The sequence below is a fragment of the Cupressus sempervirens genome, chromosome 5 (genome assembly GCF_028749045.1).
Source record: "Cupressus sempervirens isolate cs-2001-9-10 chromosome 5, ASM2874904v1, whole genome shotgun sequence".
Classification (NCBI taxonomy): Eukaryota; Viridiplantae; Streptophyta; class Pinopsida; order Cupressales; family Cupressaceae; genus Cupressus; species Cupressus sempervirens.
Window position 1 is genome coordinate 300,180,911 of NC_143122.1, and position 19,697 is coordinate 300,200,607.

The following is a 19,697-nucleotide window of genomic DNA, read 5'->3' on the forward strand; positions in this document are numbered from 1 at the left end:
AGATTCAAAGTTGAGGAGATTTTGCATGATGACATGGTAAAGTCATGCAAGAAAAGTTGAAGCAGGTATTAGTTGGTAGTTGTAGAAATGACAGAGGCTGGAGCACTTATTACGGTAAGATTGACCAAACCGAAGGTTGTGGAATCAGTATAGTAAGATACCCGATGATGGAATGTATTCTTCTATATTTTTGGATTTGTAGATTCAATACAGTCCTTGTTCTTTTGATGAAGAAGACAAGTGGGTCAAGAATGAGGATCGGGTTTACGTTTCGAATCCTTTCAGATGCTCGTAAATTCGTTTTATGGAACATATTCTATTCTCTTGGGGTGTCTGATGTAGGTGCATCGTTTGGTCACTAGCAAACTTTTATCACCCAAAAAAGTTTCATTTCTGTTTATCTGTTTATTGTTCATTTGGACAATTTTTCTATTGATTTAGCTTGCGATCAATTTAGTTGGATTGCTTTCTTTGTTAATTCCATATAACTCTAATAATCATGACTGGTCTGAATTACAGATCATCAGATCTAGTAAAGTATGGAGATCCTTAGAAAGGATTGGTCTCTTGAATACATTATTTATATGACCTAATCGATGTCTTTAATGGGGCACTTATTATGTTTTATTTTGCATAGTATAGTTAGTACATTTACTTACTAATCATAATCTCCTTTAGACGCCAATCTTGGCAAGATAAATTAAGAGTTTACAGAGGGCCGACTTGGTAAGAGTCATGTCTTTTCTAAGGACATGCCTCTTTGTAACAACTGGATTTTCTACTAACTATTTTCATCATTATGCTAACTGATTTATATTTCATATTCACATGACATATAATTCAAAAATAACGATTTAAAAACTAAAATTAAGTCTACATTGCTTTTCTATTCGAACAAGTTTAACATTAACTATTAATTGATATAATCAGCCGAAAATAAATCTAAACTAATTATAGATTACTGGAAATGAAAATCTAATTAATATGCTCTTGAAAACAACTCACTAGATTTTCAGATAATTTCTAACCTTTCAGTAAAAGAACTACAGCTTGAAATAAAAATTACTAATTTTTCAGTTAAGAAAGAACATATTGCTTTTAGTTGAGAATCCTTCTAATTGGTTGTCCAAGCTTTAACTTTGGTGAGAGGAGAAGCATTATCATAGGCTTAACCTCCCAACTGCATACCTTTTTACTTATCCCCACAAGTTCTAATTAAATAGAACGGCCCTCCCTACCCCAAGGTCAAGCATGGGACGTTCATTGATCCAACCATCGGAGTATTCAAGTGGGTTGAGGTCCTAACAGTCATTTGGAGAATAACTAAAGCATCAGGACAACAACATGATCAATTTGCTGTGGCAAGTATGCCTTTTTCCACCCTGGCCAAAGATTTCAAGATGTGGGTTTATAACCCGATCTCCACCACTCAAGCTTGACAACTAATTTTGAAAGTGGATTTTGCATGAGCTAATTTCATTAGATTTTATTTATATAAAAAAAAATAGTTGCTGATTTCATTCATGTGTTTTCTTTTACAGATTCATCAACACCTCCTCACCATGATCAGGCCATCGGGCCGGTGACTCTTTGGTGCCTGAACATTTATCTTTATTTGCATATCCAACACCTTCATCACCTCATTCTGGCATTAGCCGGGTGATATCCTTGGTGTTCTCATTACTGATTATCAGCTATTGAATCATATCTTTCGGAGATTAATAGTATAGTTTTCAAATGAAGAATTCTTTAGGTATTATTGATAAAGATTGGTAAATTTAATTGTATTCTGCTCCTACAAGATATTCAACTGAATGAGACTGCTTGATAGATGACTAAACTTAAATAAAGTACTTGCTCGGTTTTCATTTCATGTAAGTGTAAATTCAGATTTTAAAGAAAAAGGGTTACAGACTTTCAATTGAGGACTACATGATTGTCACATAGCATGGAAAAGGTTAAATTATGATCTGATTTCGACTCATAGCTTGGAAAAGATTTTATCAAGGTTGATTCCATACAAAACATGGAAAGAATAGAAGTCGACTCAACATTTTGCATGATAAGATTTTATTAAAGTCGATTCAATACAAAACATGGAAAGAATAGAAGTTGATTCAGCATTTTGCATGATAAGATTTTATTATAGTCGATTCATTATATAGCATGAAAGAATAAAAAGCCGACTCTGCACTTTGCATGGAAAGATTTTAAAAAAATAGACTCATTTGTGCAAAGTATAAAGGAAAGAAGAATTTGAGGAACACCATCTTACATGACACACACTTGTTTTGCAGTTGTTTATGCTGTGACTGACCCAATGCTTCCTTCCTAGACTTCCACGGCTGTGTCACTGACTTTGGGATGCAAAATGATACTTTTCTGAGTGTTGTGGGCACCGTATCAAGCAAGGAGCTCAATGAAAAACTTGCAAGGAAATGAAGTTGGATGACGGAAAGAATGGTATCTCAGATCACGACAAGGCTTACATAGATATATTACTAGCTAACCTTACGGCTTCCTTGCCATTACAAGAATTCATTCGAATTCTTTTATCATTCAGTTTAAAAATATGAAATATGAAAAGAGGGAAAAATTGAAACGAAAAGGAAGATGAAAAGTTTATTATTTAATATTATTTTATCATCTTGGTTAAGTTATAAATACGTATTTGCTAGGTGGCATTATTGGATTAATAAGTCCAATGTAATAGTGCCACTTTGTATTTATTTATTTATGATTTTAATTCGAGAGAGTAAAATAATATTAAGTGATATTATTATTTATTAAATTCAATAAAGGTAAGAACTTTGTTTATTTAATAATTATGTTGTTTTTAATTTTTAATTTTAGCTCATGCGACTTCCACTAAGAAATTTATTGTCAAGCCCTAATAACCTTGCCATGGCGATTTTTAGGTCAAACCTGTCTTTCATGATGACTGAATCATATAATCATCCCATTTTGATGACCTTGTTTCGTAATGCTTCCCCTCTCTCTCCGGTCTTCATCCTGCAAACAATTTTAAAAAACATTCTTGCCAAAACATCAATTCAAGATTCATAATTTGTTAAGCAAAACCTTCAAGTGATCATTAGGAAATTCACTGTTTAATGGCTAGAATTAACTAATTCCATTTCACATGAACACAATGACTAGATTTAACTGATAATCAAATCGATGCAACAACTATAATAAACTGATTCAATTTCACATGAACATGAAGAATAAATAACGATTATAACTAACATGATATAACAACTATAATAAACTAATTCAATTTCACATGAACATGAAGAATGAATAACGATTATAACTAACATGATATAACAACGGCTATAATAAACTAACTGGATTTCACATGAACATGAAAATTTGGTTCAACAACTATAAACAACTTAAAAAATTTTAGGGCAAAAATTGGGATGTAACGCTCTTGATTGCCTTATAAATAAGGGTTAATAATGTGGATAAAGGACACATGAAAATTATATGGTCTGCTCCTTTAGCATCACTACCCTATCTGATTTGCAGCAAGTATAAAACATTTTGCAGAATAATTATTATACTTCAGATAACACTTCTTATACAGGTATGATATATTCAAGCTCATCTTCAGCAAGTAGAGAAAGGCATTATATCAGTTGTTTAGAATTTACAGAAACTTTACATGGTATCAGAGCTCTGGTAGTCGAACCTAGGCTCTGCAAATTGACAATTAGATTTAAAATATCTAGCAACTCCTTCTACCTTCAATGGCTAGCACAATCAGACCTGAAGATAGGTTTGATGGAAAAGAACACTTCGTTGATTGGAAATTCAGAATTTTGATGATTCTTGAAGACAATGATGTAATACAGTTTGTTGATAAAGAATCTAAGTGACCTAATGCTGATCCTCATGAAACTATCCGGATTAAAGGAAACAAGAAAGCCATGCAAATCATATTAGATAGGGTTAAAAATGAAATAGTGCCTATGCTAATGAAACATCAAACAACATTTAATATGATGAGTGCATTATTAAATGCATATGAGGTTAACTATGCGACTAAAACCCGTGCACTAAAAAGGCAACTAAATCATATACAAATAGAGAAAGGAGAATCTATGAATTCATACTTCCTAAGGGTGGCTAGTCTAAGAGATGAACTTCCAAGTATAGGGACAATAATTGAAGACAAAGAGCTAACACTTATGGCTATAAATGGGTTACCAGATTCATGGGAAACATTCTCTCAAGTAGTAAGTGCTAGAGACAATCTTCCAAACTTCAATACACTTAAAAGAGATTGCCTTCAAGAAGAATCTAGGAAACTTAAGAAAGGAGGAAAATTGGAAATTGAAGATGAAGAACTTCATGTTTTCAACACAAATTCCTATAAAAGTAAGAAGAAGCACTTCAAGAAGAAGGGTAATCAAAGAAATGACAAACCTAAGAAAGATTTATCCAAAATAAAATGCTTCAAATGTGAAAAATTTGGACACTATAGATCTAATTGCCCTGAGAATACAAAGCAACAAGTAAATTGCACAAACGTTACTAGGAATGAAGAAAACTATGATCCTCAGAAACTTGTATTGTATTCTGCACTAACAAATTAAGTATCAAGCATAGCATGGGTAATTGATAGTGGAACATCGTGACACATTACAGGATACAAAGAAGTACTAGACTCAATATCAAAAGAAGTTAATGGCGAAGTTACCATTGGTGATAATTCCAATCATTCAATCAAAGGAATTGGGAATTGCACCTTGAAACTGAAGTTAGGTATTTCTCTCCATCTCAAAAGAGTACTCTATGTACCAAGAATAAAGAGGAATCTAATCTTTGTTATAGCACTTGAAGATGATGGACATAATGTTGCATTCATGGACAGTAAAGTAATGACCTGGTCTAAGAACTCTTCATTTAAGAAATCAAAGTTGATTGGTTAAAGAAACAAATACTTGTATGAATTAAACATAGAACCTATTCAAGCCTTAATTCATGAAGCTGCTGATATAAACGAAATGTGGCGTAGAAGGTTAGAGCATATAAACTTCAAAGCCTTATCGATTATGGCGAAGATGGTTACTGGTTTACCTAAGTTGAATAAAGATCATTCAAGCATATGCAAAGGATGCACTCTAGGTAAGAACACCAAAAGTCCATTTCATGATAGCAGTAGAAAAACTAACAATGTTTTTGGAATTAGTCCACTTAGATTTATGTGGACCTATGTCTGTTCCTTCTCTTGGAGGATTTTGGTACTATATACTTTTTCTAGATGATTTCTCTAAGAAAATATGGATTTACTTCTTAAAATGTAAAGAATCAAAAGAAATCCTTAAGAGATTTAAAGAATTCAAAACCTTAACTGAAAACTTATCAGGACACAAAATTAAAACTCTTAGGATTGATAATGGAGGGGAATATACTTCAGACTTGTTTAAAGATATTTGTAAAGAAGCAGGAATTAAGAGGGAGTATATTATTCCTTATAAACCTCAACAAAACAGGGTAGCAGAAAGGAAGAATAGAACAATTATAGAAGCAACAAGAGCTATGATATTTTGATCAAAATTTAGAATATTATCTTTGGGCAGAAACCTCTTGTACTGCTGTTTATATTCAAAACAGAAGCCCTTACTCCCACCTTAGAGATAAAACTCTTGAAGAAGTCTTTTCTAAAGTTAAACCAAATATAAGCCATCTTAGGATATTTGGGTGCCCAATATACATACATGTTCCAAAAGAAAAGAGAACTAAGTTAGAACCCTTCGGGAGGAAAGGTATTTTTGTCAAGTATAGTGAAACGTCTAAGGCATATAGAGTTTTCATACCTGGTCAGAAGATTTAGCATTCAATAGAGCCCTTAGTTCTGAAGAAAATCATGAATCTGAGTTTCAGAGGGAGAACATTGAAGAAATTGAAGATGAAATTCAAAATCTTAATCTTGAGGAAACCCAAAATCTTAAGAAAAGACCACTTTGGGCTATTAAGACTGTAGAGGAAGCACAAGACTTTGCTGCACTATCTGAAACCTTCAGAGAAAGCAAAAGATCCAAAAGATTTTCTAGTTATGCAACAAACATGAGTGATTTATCTAAATCAAAACCAAACAATGTTTTAGTAGCTATTAAACATACAGTTTGGAAGGATGCTATGATGGAAGAATACCAATCCATAATTAAGAATGATGTTTGGGAAATTGTTCCAAGGCTTAAAGGAAAATCTTTTGTTTCTTCTAAGAGGATATTTAAAATCAAGCATGTTGCTGACGGTAGCATTGAAAAATATAAAGCTAGATTTGTAGCCAGGGGATTCTCTCAGAAGGAGGGATTTGATTATGAAGAAACCTTTGCTCCAGTTGTCAGATACACCTCTTTAAGGGCAGTCCTAGCTATTGCAGCATCAAAGGGATGGAAAATACATCAGATGGATATGAAAACAACATTTTTGAATGGAAAAATTACAGAAGAGGTATATTTGGAACAATTTGAAGGATTTGAAACTCATAACCCTAAAGTCTTTGTTTGCAAGCTCAAGAAAGCTCTCTATGGGCTTAAACAGGCTCCAAGGGCATGGTATGAAAGAATTGATAAGTATCTCTCCATTTTAGGATTTTCCAAGAATTAAGCTGATCCAAATCTCTATTATAAAAAGGATAAAGATGATATGATAATTTTGATACTATATGTTGATGATTTACTAATAACAGTTGATGATCATCTTATAGATCAATGCAAGAAAGATCTAATTAGAGAATTTGAAATGAAAGATTTAAGACTCCTTCATTACTTCCTAGGATTGGAAGTATGGCAAAACTTTGACAACATCATACTTAATCAAGGAAAGTATACATTAGACATCTTGACGAGATTTGGAATGTAGAATTGCAGACCTATGTCTTCTCCTATGGAGACTAATTTACATAAACTTAAGGAAGCAACAACAGAATCACCCTCCATAGATTCTACTCTTTACAAACAGATGATTGGGTCTCTTATGTATTTGGTAAACACAAGACCTGATATTTGCTATGTTGTAAATGCTTTGAGTCAGTTATGTGTGAGCCAAAGGAGATTCACCTAGTTGCAGTCAAACATATCATGAGATACTTACATGACACTCTTAACCTTCGGCTCAAGTATGAGAAAGTTGACTTGGACTTACATGGGTACACAGACTCAGATAGTGTTACTAATAGGAAACGCACTTCAGGATGTTTCAGTTTAAGCTCATCGATGATATCATGGATATGTAGAAAGCAGGCATCAGTAGCATAGAGTTCCACAGAAGTTGAATACATTGCCGCAACAATGACCTCTCGAGAAGCAGTTTGGCTTAGAAAGTTACTTGTGGGATTATTTGGTCAACCCATGAATCCTACTATTATCCATTGTGATAATTAGAGATCCATCAAGCTTTCTGTGAATCCATTTTTTCATGACAGGTGCAAGCATATTGAAATTTCTTACCATTATGTAAGAGATATGGTAGACAGGAATACTGTAAAATTAGAATAAATCTGTACTGTAGATTAGACAACAGATGTTCTTACAAAACCTTTCTCTCGAGTGAAGATAGATCACTTCAAGAAAAGACTTGGTATGGTTGAATTATAATACATTTGTATTCTTTAATTATTTATGAAATAATTTTGAATTATACTTCAGCAAGTAGAGAAAGGCATTATATCAGTTTGGTTGTTCAAAATTTGTAGAAACTTTACATTGTCATCCCTATGGCATGGTTGAGGCATGGTGGAGTTCCTATATCTCGCTTCGCATTGTGTTCCGATGTTTCCAAATGAAGTCAACTTAAGATTGTTTTGGTCCTATATTGGCTTTCCTGTTCAAACAGTTAGGGTGCTGAGTTGTGGCTTGCGGCGAAGATTACCGACATGCGATGCGAATTGACACATTGTGCTCTATTGTTACACGTTTGATTGACCGTCTTGTATGTTTGCATGATGAGATGCATTCATTTGGAGTTGTTCTTATGGTTTGGGTAATAACCTATTTGTTTGTAATAAGATTCGTTTGTCTTTGAAATTAATGATCGGATAAGGCAACTTGTGGCTGCCGATCTTGTATATATGCAGGGTACTAGTTCTTGTTTAGTAGTGCTAACTTGCTAAGTATGGCAAGAATGTTAGATGATTATGAGGTTGGCATTGGTTCGGATAAGAGATTGGGATAATTGGTGTCTGTTTGTCATTTCTTAATTTTGTGGATGATCAGCTGCCTAAGGCTGGAACATCTTATGACAGTTGTATATTAACAAGGGTGATGTAATATCTGCATGATAATACAATAATCTTTCTTCCATTTTGTCTTCCTTCTTGTAAGTTTGTTTGGGCATTTCTGTCGTGGTCTAATTTAGCTGTAAGGTCAGACATCTCCTTTGGGAATTCACTCTCCTTGACTGTGTCACCTAGTAATATCTTCATGAGACAAATCTGCTACAGTAACTTCCTCTTCAATTTCCAGTCATTCTGGTATATCATTTGGCCTTCTCGCAAAGTAACAGTTATGAGAACCACCTGGCTGCATCATAAATTCCTGCAACAAAAAAGTCTCAAATATCCATAGGTTACTAGGATACCCTGCTTTGATAATATTGTAACTACTACCCCAAATTTTTAAAACAATTTAGTGCAAGTTTGATAAGCTTTGGTGCACAGACATTTTGTTAAATGGTTTCGTTCCAGCTGTTCTGAGATTTGTTTAGTTGTTTTGGAAAGGAGATTGCAAATAACTATCATATAGAATTTACATATCAAAGTTATAATCTTAGAATTGCTGACGTGGACCATGAAAACATCAAAATCCAATCAGCAACCTTTTTTTCAACTTCATTGGTGCTCTATTTTTTCCTCCATATTCTGACACCCTATGTGAATGGTACAATAAATTACAAAATCAGAATGTAACATTCCTTAGGCTATGATACTCCTAATATGGATTCACCTCATTTAATGAAATTTTCCAAAGTTTGCGATGGGTGTTGGGGGGTCTTTGGGACCCCACATTATCCTTCACTCCTCCTTTAGTAGCTAGCACAGTTTCTTTTGAGATTTTAATAAGCATGGTTTCCTTGGGAAATATCAAGTGGGTATGGCTGGCTATTAACTCAGTAATATAATTTTTTTATTTCTTTTTTAACTAAACACACTGCGCATAATTTATAATCTTCCACTTTTGCACACACAATACTGTAATTTCTGGCTTTCACCTTTTGCACCCACCACAATAACAAAGTAATTATTTGTGGGCAAATCTCAATTAACTTGTGTCTTAAAAATTGAAATTGAATACTGAAAGCAAATTCTTGTTTCTCCAATCAATCCCAAATGAATCACGAACGAGTCCACCATATATCTGACAAGGAGGAAATCTTTCATCTCCAAAGCCAAATGCCACTAAGACTTTTGTCTTAGGGTTTGAAGTTGAACTCGTACTCTAAACTTGTAAATGAGAGAATCAAATGTCAAGGATCTGTAAATGAGTCTTTCATGCATCTTTTGTTACTTACCTGAGAACTTTTAATTTTAAATTCACCTTTAATAAAATGGTCATCTTTTGGCTCCATAAAATGACTTTATTTAAGCATTGTTAATGTTATATTTTGTCGGATAAATTATATTATATATATGAGATATATAAATAATATATGGCAAATATTATATAGGGAATAAATATTTTTGTTAAGAGTGTGTATATATATATATAAATATATATGTATGTATGTATGTATGTATGTATGTATATCTTGTTATATAACCATTATAATATATTGAGGATATATTACTTGTGTTATAACTATAATTAATGTAAGTTAGTATATATTAAAGATACATGTCTCTTCAAGAGACATGCCTCTTTATATCATATATATATTCATTCTTATAGTAACTTGGAAAACACATAAAATATCCACAAGTGCTATTACAAGTTGCAGAATAGATTAATGGATCCTATCATTAACATGGTATCAGAGCAAGTTTCAATCTTAGGGAAGAAATTTGACTGTAGAGTTCAGAGATTTGCATTCACCATATTTGCACTCACCATATCTCCAGCAGTCCTTCAGACTGACCAATAAATAATGATTGAAGGCATGAAGCCTAATCTGATTGTAATTGAATCTAGCACAACATTGTTTCTTTACAAATTGTGGATGCTCATCAACAGTCTTACACTGAAGCCTGTGATCTAATACGTAGTCCTGTTCCACTGTCGTTGAACCCTCCAACCACCCTTTGGTGATTCATCATGGCAGATTCAACGCAGATGCGAGAAGAGAGAAAACCCAACACTGCAGGAAATCTACAACAAGGTTGACATTGAGCAAGTTGAGAATTTTGTTGTGGGGGAGCTTACAACCACAATATGACTACCTCACCTGCTACGACTATCCACATGGACACCACATGATAGGGAAGAATCACTAGTGTATGCATCCCAAGTCACCACCCTTAATTATGTATCAATTGGGTGAAACAAAAATGAAGGTGATATATTATTAACAAATAAGAAAATACATAAACATGCAAAGTTAAGACCACCATTTGTTATATAGACCATTCATACATATTAAATATGGACGATGCATATGGATACAAGAGGTTGAGTCATCAGACACTAAGTATAGATAAGATAATGATATTAATGCTTGACAAAAGACCAAAAAGAGGTCTATGGGACTGCAAGATTACAAAAGTGAGGCTAACACTAGTAGGAACACACAAAGGTGTCTGAAAGAACAAGATAAAACCAAAACAACAAGCAAAGAAGAGAGATAGAAAGAACACTAAGAGAGACTAGTAGTCTTTCTTAGGTGAAAAGAAATCAGTCATAGAATGTTGTCTTTGGCTACTTGCGGAGGAGTGTCGCTGGAGCAAATAACCGAACAGCGATCTGACACATCTGGAAGGCCTGGTAGATCTAGTGGAGCTAGAAGGCCTTTTCACATCACGCAAAGGAGATAATGGTGTAAAGAAGGTAGTGATAGGCTGAGTAGACGATTGCCGGCGAGGAAGCAGTGATTGGATCATGCTTTCATGAAGCATAGTGGCCTCATGAAGATAAAGTGCAAGACATCGCTGATCATAATAGCTGAAGAAGTCATAGATAGAGAAGCACTCCCGAAATAGACAGAAAAATCTGCCTCTGATCTCATAATAAATAGGGCATCGGAAAAAGAAATGAGCCTCAGACTCCACCTCCCCTAAAGTGCAGAGCATACAGAGCTGCTCCTCCCTATCAATATGGTGATCAGTCTGAGCCCGAAGGTGGTGAGAGCCAAATCTAAAAGAACCCAAAGAGATGCGTAGGGCATGAGACCACCGCCGGGAGAGGTAGCTAGGTCGAACAATAATCCCATTAGAGATCTCCAAAAAGTGCTTCGCATAAAAGGACATCCGTTGGCATAACCCTCCAGGAGGATTAACCCAGGTAGTGGCAATGTATCGTCTATAAATGTTAACTTGGACATGCTCATTCAACTGCTAACGAGAGGGGAGAAGATGAACCGGAGCATCCAATGAGAATTGAAAAGGGGGGAGACGATCAATGTCAATCCCAATCAAACCCAGCAAAGAAGCCTGTGCATACCAACATCGTGCACGAGAACCAGACTCAACACTCGCAGTGGAGACAGATGAACAATATGCTAAATAGGAGTAACGGTCACGACCACCCGCATTGTCCACAAAACCCCGAAGTCGATGGAGGAATCACACCAAATCAAAAATGACCGCGAGACTAAAAGGATGAGCACCGAACTCAGCAAGAATGATACTCTGAGGAGTGAACCTATGACATTTGATGATGCGTCTTAAGAACAAAGTCTAAACCCGCTCTTTCGAGGCCCAATCAGAGCTAAGAAGAGAAGGACCCCAAACCACAGACCCATAAAGAACAGTTGGCCGCACAAGGGAGTCAAAAAGAGATAACTTGGACAAGGTATCCTGGAAGTGATGTTTGAAACACTGTTTCTCAAGCAGAGCAAGAGAACCCATACCCTTATTAACTCTGGGTTGAATAGCTGGTCTCATACTGAAATGTGGACCGGAAAACATAATCCCCAGATACGTGTAAGATGAAGTGATCTCAATCTCCTGGCCCTAGAAAATAAAGTGAAGATGAAAAGTCTTTAAACAATTAAAGACCATGACTCGAGTCTTACCTAGGTTAACCACAACCTATCGCAGATCGCAAAAGGAAGCTAAGCCATCAAGAAGTCTCTGTAATCTGTCTAGAGAGGAAGCAAGGAGAACCACATCGTCCGCAAAAAAAAGGATGGAGATCAAAACCTGGTGAAGATAGCATCCATCCTCAGGGAGCGAAGACTTCAGGAGGAAGTCCTCAAGCTCATTAATATATAACCCGAACAAAGTAGGGGAGAGAGGGCATCCCTGCTTAACCCCAATGGTACTATGAAATTCGAGAAACCCTCAGGAGTCTTGAATCTGCCAAACATAGTCTCATAAAGTCTCATAATAGTGGTATGCAACATCTTAGAAATACCAACCTCTCTAAGTCTCTCAAACAGGGCCACCCTAGGAACAGAATCCAAAGCTTTGCGAAAGTCAACAAAGCAACATTAGACCTTCTCCGATCTGTGCTTGTCCTCGTCAATAATAGCCCATAAGGTGAAGATGTGATCCATAGTCTGATAATCTGCCTGAAAACCAGCCTGTTCTCTAGGCCTACAACCTATCCTGTCCAGCTCCTCAGAGAGCATAGCATAGAGGTAAGTTGTATAATTTACGATGTGATTCTTAGGTGGGAATGAATGTCTCTGTTGGACAATGTCTATTCTCAGGCAAGACCATTTATTATGAGGCTTAGAACTTCGTACAACAAATAGAGATTAAAGTTTCTTGTGGCATATAGTACCATCTTCGATGACAATACAAATATATAGAACATGAAAAGAATCGCAGCGAAAGGTGGCTAAGGTCTATGAACCATCGACAATCACCATATATTCCATCTTGAGCAACATTCAAAGGAGAATACACAAGAAAGGAATTACTGGTGATCAATATACTTTTCAAGTGTTGTGAGTGGTATTTCGGCATCAAAACTTAAGGGACTATAACCCCTTACATAGATGAATATCACTAGAGTTGGAGTGATTCATCAAAGGGTTGTTGATTATTAATGTCGTATCTCTTACTGGGCATCAAGAAACCTATCTATTAATTTTATTGGTTGAATCTACATATCCCGTGAATGCTATCTCAACAGTTCTTTGGTGACAGATAAGTTTCTCCAGGTCATAAATTTAACTGTTTACTGGGTGCGCAAATTCCTATGTCTGCGAATGAGAGAACTGATAAACCTACTGTGGGAATGGTGAGATGCTTGAAGACTCCCAAATGTTCATATCCAGAGAAAATTTATTGGTTCCTATTTAGGAGATGGTATATCATGCGAGTGAGAAGGGTGAAAACTTGTTGCCTTGAGAGTGTGTTTAAGGGATGTAGCATGAAAATCATATGAATAGGCCCTTCCCAAAATGATATCTAAGAAGTGGAAGTTTCTAGTGGTGTCATGTCATCGAATCTATAGAGGTTTGACTAAAATCAAAAGAGCTCAAGACTGCATGTACGTTGCACTATACAATGTTGTTGTGCTTAACATTATTTGAATTTGTTATTGAAACTTAAAGTAGCGATGACTCTTGAAAATTTAGAAGATCAAAAGGAGGAAATTATATGAAGTTAAGGGTTTAGATAGGGTATAATAACATAATATATACTACCAACCACAATTACAATAGGGATGATATTAGAAAAGCTCACACAACAAAGGTAGATATGGTTGAACAAGGAATGAACAATAGTTTAGATTAATATACAATCTACTATTACTAGAATGGGAAAAGCATGAAGATTAAATTACAATCTACTATTTTGAATAACCATTGAAAGTTCTTAGTGCCATCGAAGATTATAGAGAAGATAACAGGTGACAATATAATGGAGCATTTTTTATAGAGCAGCTAGCGAGCATGTAGATGAAATTCAACCATTAGATATACCCAATGGTCTCCTTGCTATAGAGGACACTGAGGAAATTCTTTAGACGATGGTTTATAAAGCCTCCTCAAGGCACAATGTACAAATATGTGAATCAGACTTAAGGAAGCAACAAATCATTGATTAGACATAATAGAGAAGAAAATTGTAACAGATTGGATGTACCAGAGGGTAGAATACATTCTCCTAGATTATTGGTCGATAGCAACATACACATGTTTTTAAGTTAATTAGACCAAGGAGATGCATTTAAAAGAGTGTCATTCCATATTAACTAATCAAGCTAAAATCAACCCAGAAGGAGGGATAGAAAACCTTGTATGTTTATCATTGGTATATCCGTGTGGGATAGTTAGTTGAACTATTTGAAATCTCTCTGAAATGCCTTTAAGATGGATCGAGAAGCATAAGAGATTGCATTAAAGAAAGAACTTGATAATTTCTACTATGAGACTTGAGTTTATGACTAACATAGTTAGAAGGTGATATCATTCATACATGACTGTCTCTCATTGAACTTGATAGTGACTGGCAAATGGAGAAAGTGGGAATTTTACATTGTAGGGGGGAATATAACCAATGTAGCCTTCCCATTGTTTGACAAATTCTTATATGAAGGCATTTTCTTATTGGAGAAACTTGTATCAAGGAAGTTGATGTGTAAGCTAAGTATTTTTATCCTTGAGTATTACTTTAGTCTCTATCTTATTTGTATTTCTATATGTACTATACGAAGCTATTTGCCTTGATCTTTTATGTTTTCTCTTGGATGTTCTTGTAGGAAAAGAAGATTGAAGCACTTGTCATTTAATGATCATGCTAGATAAAGTGAGGCTCCCTGAAGTGAATATATTTGATTATTGAGATTATGAGTAACCTTCTATATCAAGAGGGAGTTTTGGCAATTTGTTAGAGGCTATCTTGGACAAAGAGAGGGAGCAGATAGAAAGTATGCTTCAGTCAGAAGACCTTATGCTATTAGGACACCTCTTGAACTAGGAAAGCATGACATGACTTGTTGCTAGACGGTTAGAAGGATGATAACATGTTCAAAGGAACTCTAAAAAGTTGATATCAGGGGTCATAAGGTTAATATTTCTTTGTGAAGAAGAAGTTCCAAGTGCAATCCCTTGTAATACACTCTTATCTATGAGAGATAAGTTTAAGGTTAAAACCTTATTCTCTGATATGGTTCATGGTGGATGTTATGATAACACCACATGATAATATCCGTGGTGACTTCATGTGAACTTTTCTTGTAATGTGTGTATGGGCCTGCCCCCTGTGTACATCATGAGGAAGTGATGACTTTCAAATGATGTTAGTTGTATTTGGAGAAGTTATTGAGAGGTGACGACCTTACAAAAACTTGTATCATGATATACATTTTGTTTAAATGTTGAAATAAATCATGAAAGGCTTTATCGTATAAATCAACAACTAGGTGTTAGATGTCATTAATTTGACTATCTACAAGTTGTTTGTATAGATATATTTTAGGTACTTGGTGAATATCTTGCCTTGATATTCTGATAGGCCATTACCACATTGAGTACTTGGTGAATATCATTTGGTTGATGTTCTGATGGGCCATTACTCAGAGTACTTGGTGAATATCATTTGATTGATGTTCTGATAGGCCAATGCTTATGTTACCTAATATGATATCAAATAGTAATTGGTGAATATCATGTGTTGATATTTTGATAGGTCAATACTTATATGATATCATTTTCTAGAAATCTTCTGATCAAAGATTTCCTATATGTATTATTCTTGAAATATTACTTATGGTGTAATATCTATGTATTTTATCCTTTTTCATTAAGAGGGAGTGTTAATGTTATAATTCTATCATATAAATTAAATTATATATATGAGATATATAAGTAATATATGGAAAATATTATATATGGAATAAATATTTGTGTTAGGAGTGTATATATATATATATATATATCTTGTTATATAACCATTATAATATATTGAGGATATATTACTTGTGTTATAACTAATGTAAGTTAATATATATTAAAGATACATGTCTCTTCAAGAGACATGCCTCTTTATATCACATATATATTCATTTGTATAGTAACTTGGAAAACACATAAAATATCCATAAGTGCTATTACAAGTTGCAGAACAGATTAATGGATCCTATCATTAACAAGCCTTTTAACTCATTGTTGGAAAACTCTCACTCTGCTGAGTTGCCAAGTCCCCGCAAAAAAAATTGGGAAAAACTCGTTTAGGTTTTCAAACAAACTCCGGAACCTAGAAAACCGTTTAAATTAAATTAAAAATACATTTTTTTGCAAAATTCAATGAGAAGATGCATGTAACGAGTTAATTAAGAGAACACAAAAGAAACAAGCAGAGTATATATATATATATAGGGGGTTCAAAATCGCATTCTCATGTGGAATGCTGATGGCAGGAAGCAAAATAATAAATAGTTAGTGTCAAACTAGAAGTAAATACATCTTTACAATCACATCTTCCTCTTCCCAGCTCTACTATCATACTGTAATTCTCATTTTATATAATAATAATAATACAAATAGGCTTTTTGCCTTTTTTTTTTTAACAATTTGTTTTTTTTTAAAACTCAAATTATTCCCTTAATTCTGCAAATTAGCCTATGGCAATCAAATAGGCTAATGACATTTTTCCAAACATTTAAGACCGAAAAGGGGAACATTACAATTACATATCTAGTGCTATTAAGTTTTTAGACTGACCTCTAAACTTATTTGGAAAGAGATCATCATAAATTCAATTCCCATACCTTGAGTACAATAATGTGATGGAAATTTGATCCTAATTAAAAGAGCGGTCTATAAATTAAATTGCTTTATGGGAATCTGAGATTAAATTGAGAGAAGTTTATATAACTTGGATGAGATTGACACATTTGTTTTAAAATGTAAACATTGTGAGATTTCTATGATGTATTAGAAACATTATTTTCAATCAAGGGTAGAGCTCAACTTGAAATTAATTTTTCTTAATGAGCTTAAGTTTCAGAACTGCTATTTACGGTCAATAGCCTTATTTTGGGCTAAAGGTAGACAACAAATGTCAAAAACTGCTCTAGTCTGAAATTAAGTTGCAATAGAACTTGGTCAAAGTAGATTGTGGTCAATTTTCTCTGCTGCTGCTGATGAAAGCTAGCTAGGATGATAGTGTGGAATATATAAATATATATGATTTGTAACAAGATTTGCATTTAACCGAACTTCTGTTTTGATTTAACTGTTTTGGCCATAATTAATGTGTTTAGCTTCAACGGTTTTAAAAAATAATCTTGTTTCTCTGACTCCTGGTTGATAGGAATTAGTTGAGAGGGACCAAGAAGGACAGTTGGATGAAACTTTTCTTTCAGAGGTCAATGCGCAACTAGGACAGGTAAGTTCATTAATGGAATCATTTCTGAAACATAAATTTTATTTTCTGAATGTTATTGCACAGTTTATTGTTATATTCGTTTCACAAACATATTTTTATTGTAAATTATTAAAAAATAGATTCTATTGTCAGATAATCTACCATTAAAAGTTGTAATGTTGATAAAGATTAATAGGGAATGACATTGTTTAGATTCTAGAATCTGATGACTGATTTTTACATTTGAGTTATTTGATCACTTAAACAGTAAATTGTTAAACACAACAAATTGCAGCCCTCCTACTAAGTGTAAGTGCTTTTTAGTTTCCCTTTTAAAATTGTACTTATTAGTTTATTTACACCATAATTCATTTATTTACATTTATTTATATTGATACGAAAATTTTACATTTAGCTGATATATGTCAAGCTTTGGGCTAAATTAAACCATCCCATAGTATATAGCAAGTTGAAATGTCGGGAGTGGGAAACACAGTTCACGCTCTAGTAAGAGTGACAGAAAAATTTGAACCATAGCCAATGACAAAATTACTTTTTATGCCTGGGCAATAATCTTGCTCAAAACTTTGCCGTATCTCCTCTGTGCCTTAAGTTGTGTAGGGATCATTATCTGAGAATGACTGTACCAAAACCAAAATGGACAAGTAATTTGCGACGTTAATAGCTGTAGATAGAAGGGAAACATGATTTGGAAGTATTTTGTGACGAGTACCTCTTTACCCTATTCAACCATTTGCTTTCTAGAAGGATCATCTGAGGCAAGCCCAACTCTAACAGCAACAAGAGCATTAAAAAATATCAGGAAAATAAAAGACTATTAGCACTGTCATGAAACTATTAATTATTTATATACCTAATACTGCAAAGGTATGTCCCATGATACAAATACCTCTTAAGAATCCTAATAACAATACCCTATATGTTGCTATAACATTATTGTGTACATTTTTAAATATTGAATAAAATACATGTTTTCTTCTATATGAAATATATCAGAGAAGAATTAATCCAGCCACTGTTTTGCAGCAATGTAGAAATCATCCTGCTGCATATGAAATCTTAAACCAGTCATTCAAAAAATCGGAATTGCAACAAGCCAATAATGATCCATGGCTTACACAATTTCCTTTTTTTGTGAAGATGAAGAAAATCACCATGGCTGATTAAGTGCATTTGTCAAGGCTGAACAGGGGAGGTTGTATTCAAATTATCAAGTTAAACATGGCCTATGAAACTCGCAGATAGATTAGGTGAGAAAGGCCTGTTACTGCATTCTTGAGCTGTAGGTCTTATGGCTGTCATCTAGTTGGCTGTTTGGTACAATATTCTGATGAATACCAAAAATCTAGTATATCAGTTTGGCAGGGGCATACTTTTGTAACTCCAGCTCAAGGTGATCCTTTTCAGAAAGTGTTGAAATCTCAGGCTGTACGCAACATGATTCAAGGGTGTTGATTTCATCTGTAAGTGTCTCATCCTTAAAAATGGCAATGAAAGGCCTGAAATTTTCACAAAGCAGAAGTCTAATTTTTATAGAAGATTTACTAAAACCAACAAAGCATTTTGATGAGTTTCATGTCAGGACAAATGTTCTCAACTTCTTAGGCAAGAAATTGTCATATGGTGCTTCAACTCAAGTTGGATAACTTTAATTTCTATTTCTAGAAAATCTTATTTCTTGTTAGAAATAGCTAACGAGGAATTATAATGCAGAAGAAATTGTAAAAGCGAATAGACAAAAGAGATGAATCTAGTAGCTTTGCATCTCTTCTCAGAGACTGCTGCCAATGTCATACTAATCAGAGAGTTGGTAGCTTCACATCTCTTAAATTCTGCCACCTTTTGTACAGACCAGAGAATAATGATTGAGATCTATTCTTGGAGACAGTTGTACACAATTCTCAAATTGAGGAATCAGTCATCCAAATAATAAAACAATAAATCTGAATCTCCGATGAACTCCCACAATATCTCCCGCAGTGATCTTTCCGCCTGCCGTGACCATCTTCGCTCCTGCGTGTTTACATTTGGTGTTGCAGGCTATGCATGGCTCCTTCTCTGATCTCTCTTCCCCTCCACACTCGGATGCCCTTCGTGCCCTTCGTCCTCTATCTTCTGTCTTTCTTATTTCTCGTTGGAGCTTGATCTATTCTTCATGGGATCAGGCATCTCTCACGAGTTCAAACTGTTCTCTCATCGGGCTGGTGGTGTTTGCTGCATATGATAGAGCTCAACGTCGTTGGTA

At 34.5% G+C, this 19,697-nt stretch overlaps 1 protein-coding gene across 4 annotated transcripts in view; it reads left to right on the forward strand.

The window, feature by feature from the left end:
* LOC149555771 (uncharacterized) overlaps positions 1-19,697 on the forward strand; it is a 225,284-nt gene that overhangs the window by 102,720 nt on the left and 102,867 nt on the right. For all 4 annotated transcript variants that reach the window (XM_089829926.1, XM_089829929.1, XM_089829927.1 and 1 more), the window contains one exon: positions 17,378-17,452. In XM_089829926.1, coding sequence (XP_089686052.1) covers positions 17,378-17,452 — 75 coding nt within the window. The remainder of the gene's footprint in view (positions 1-17,377; positions 17,453-19,697) is intronic.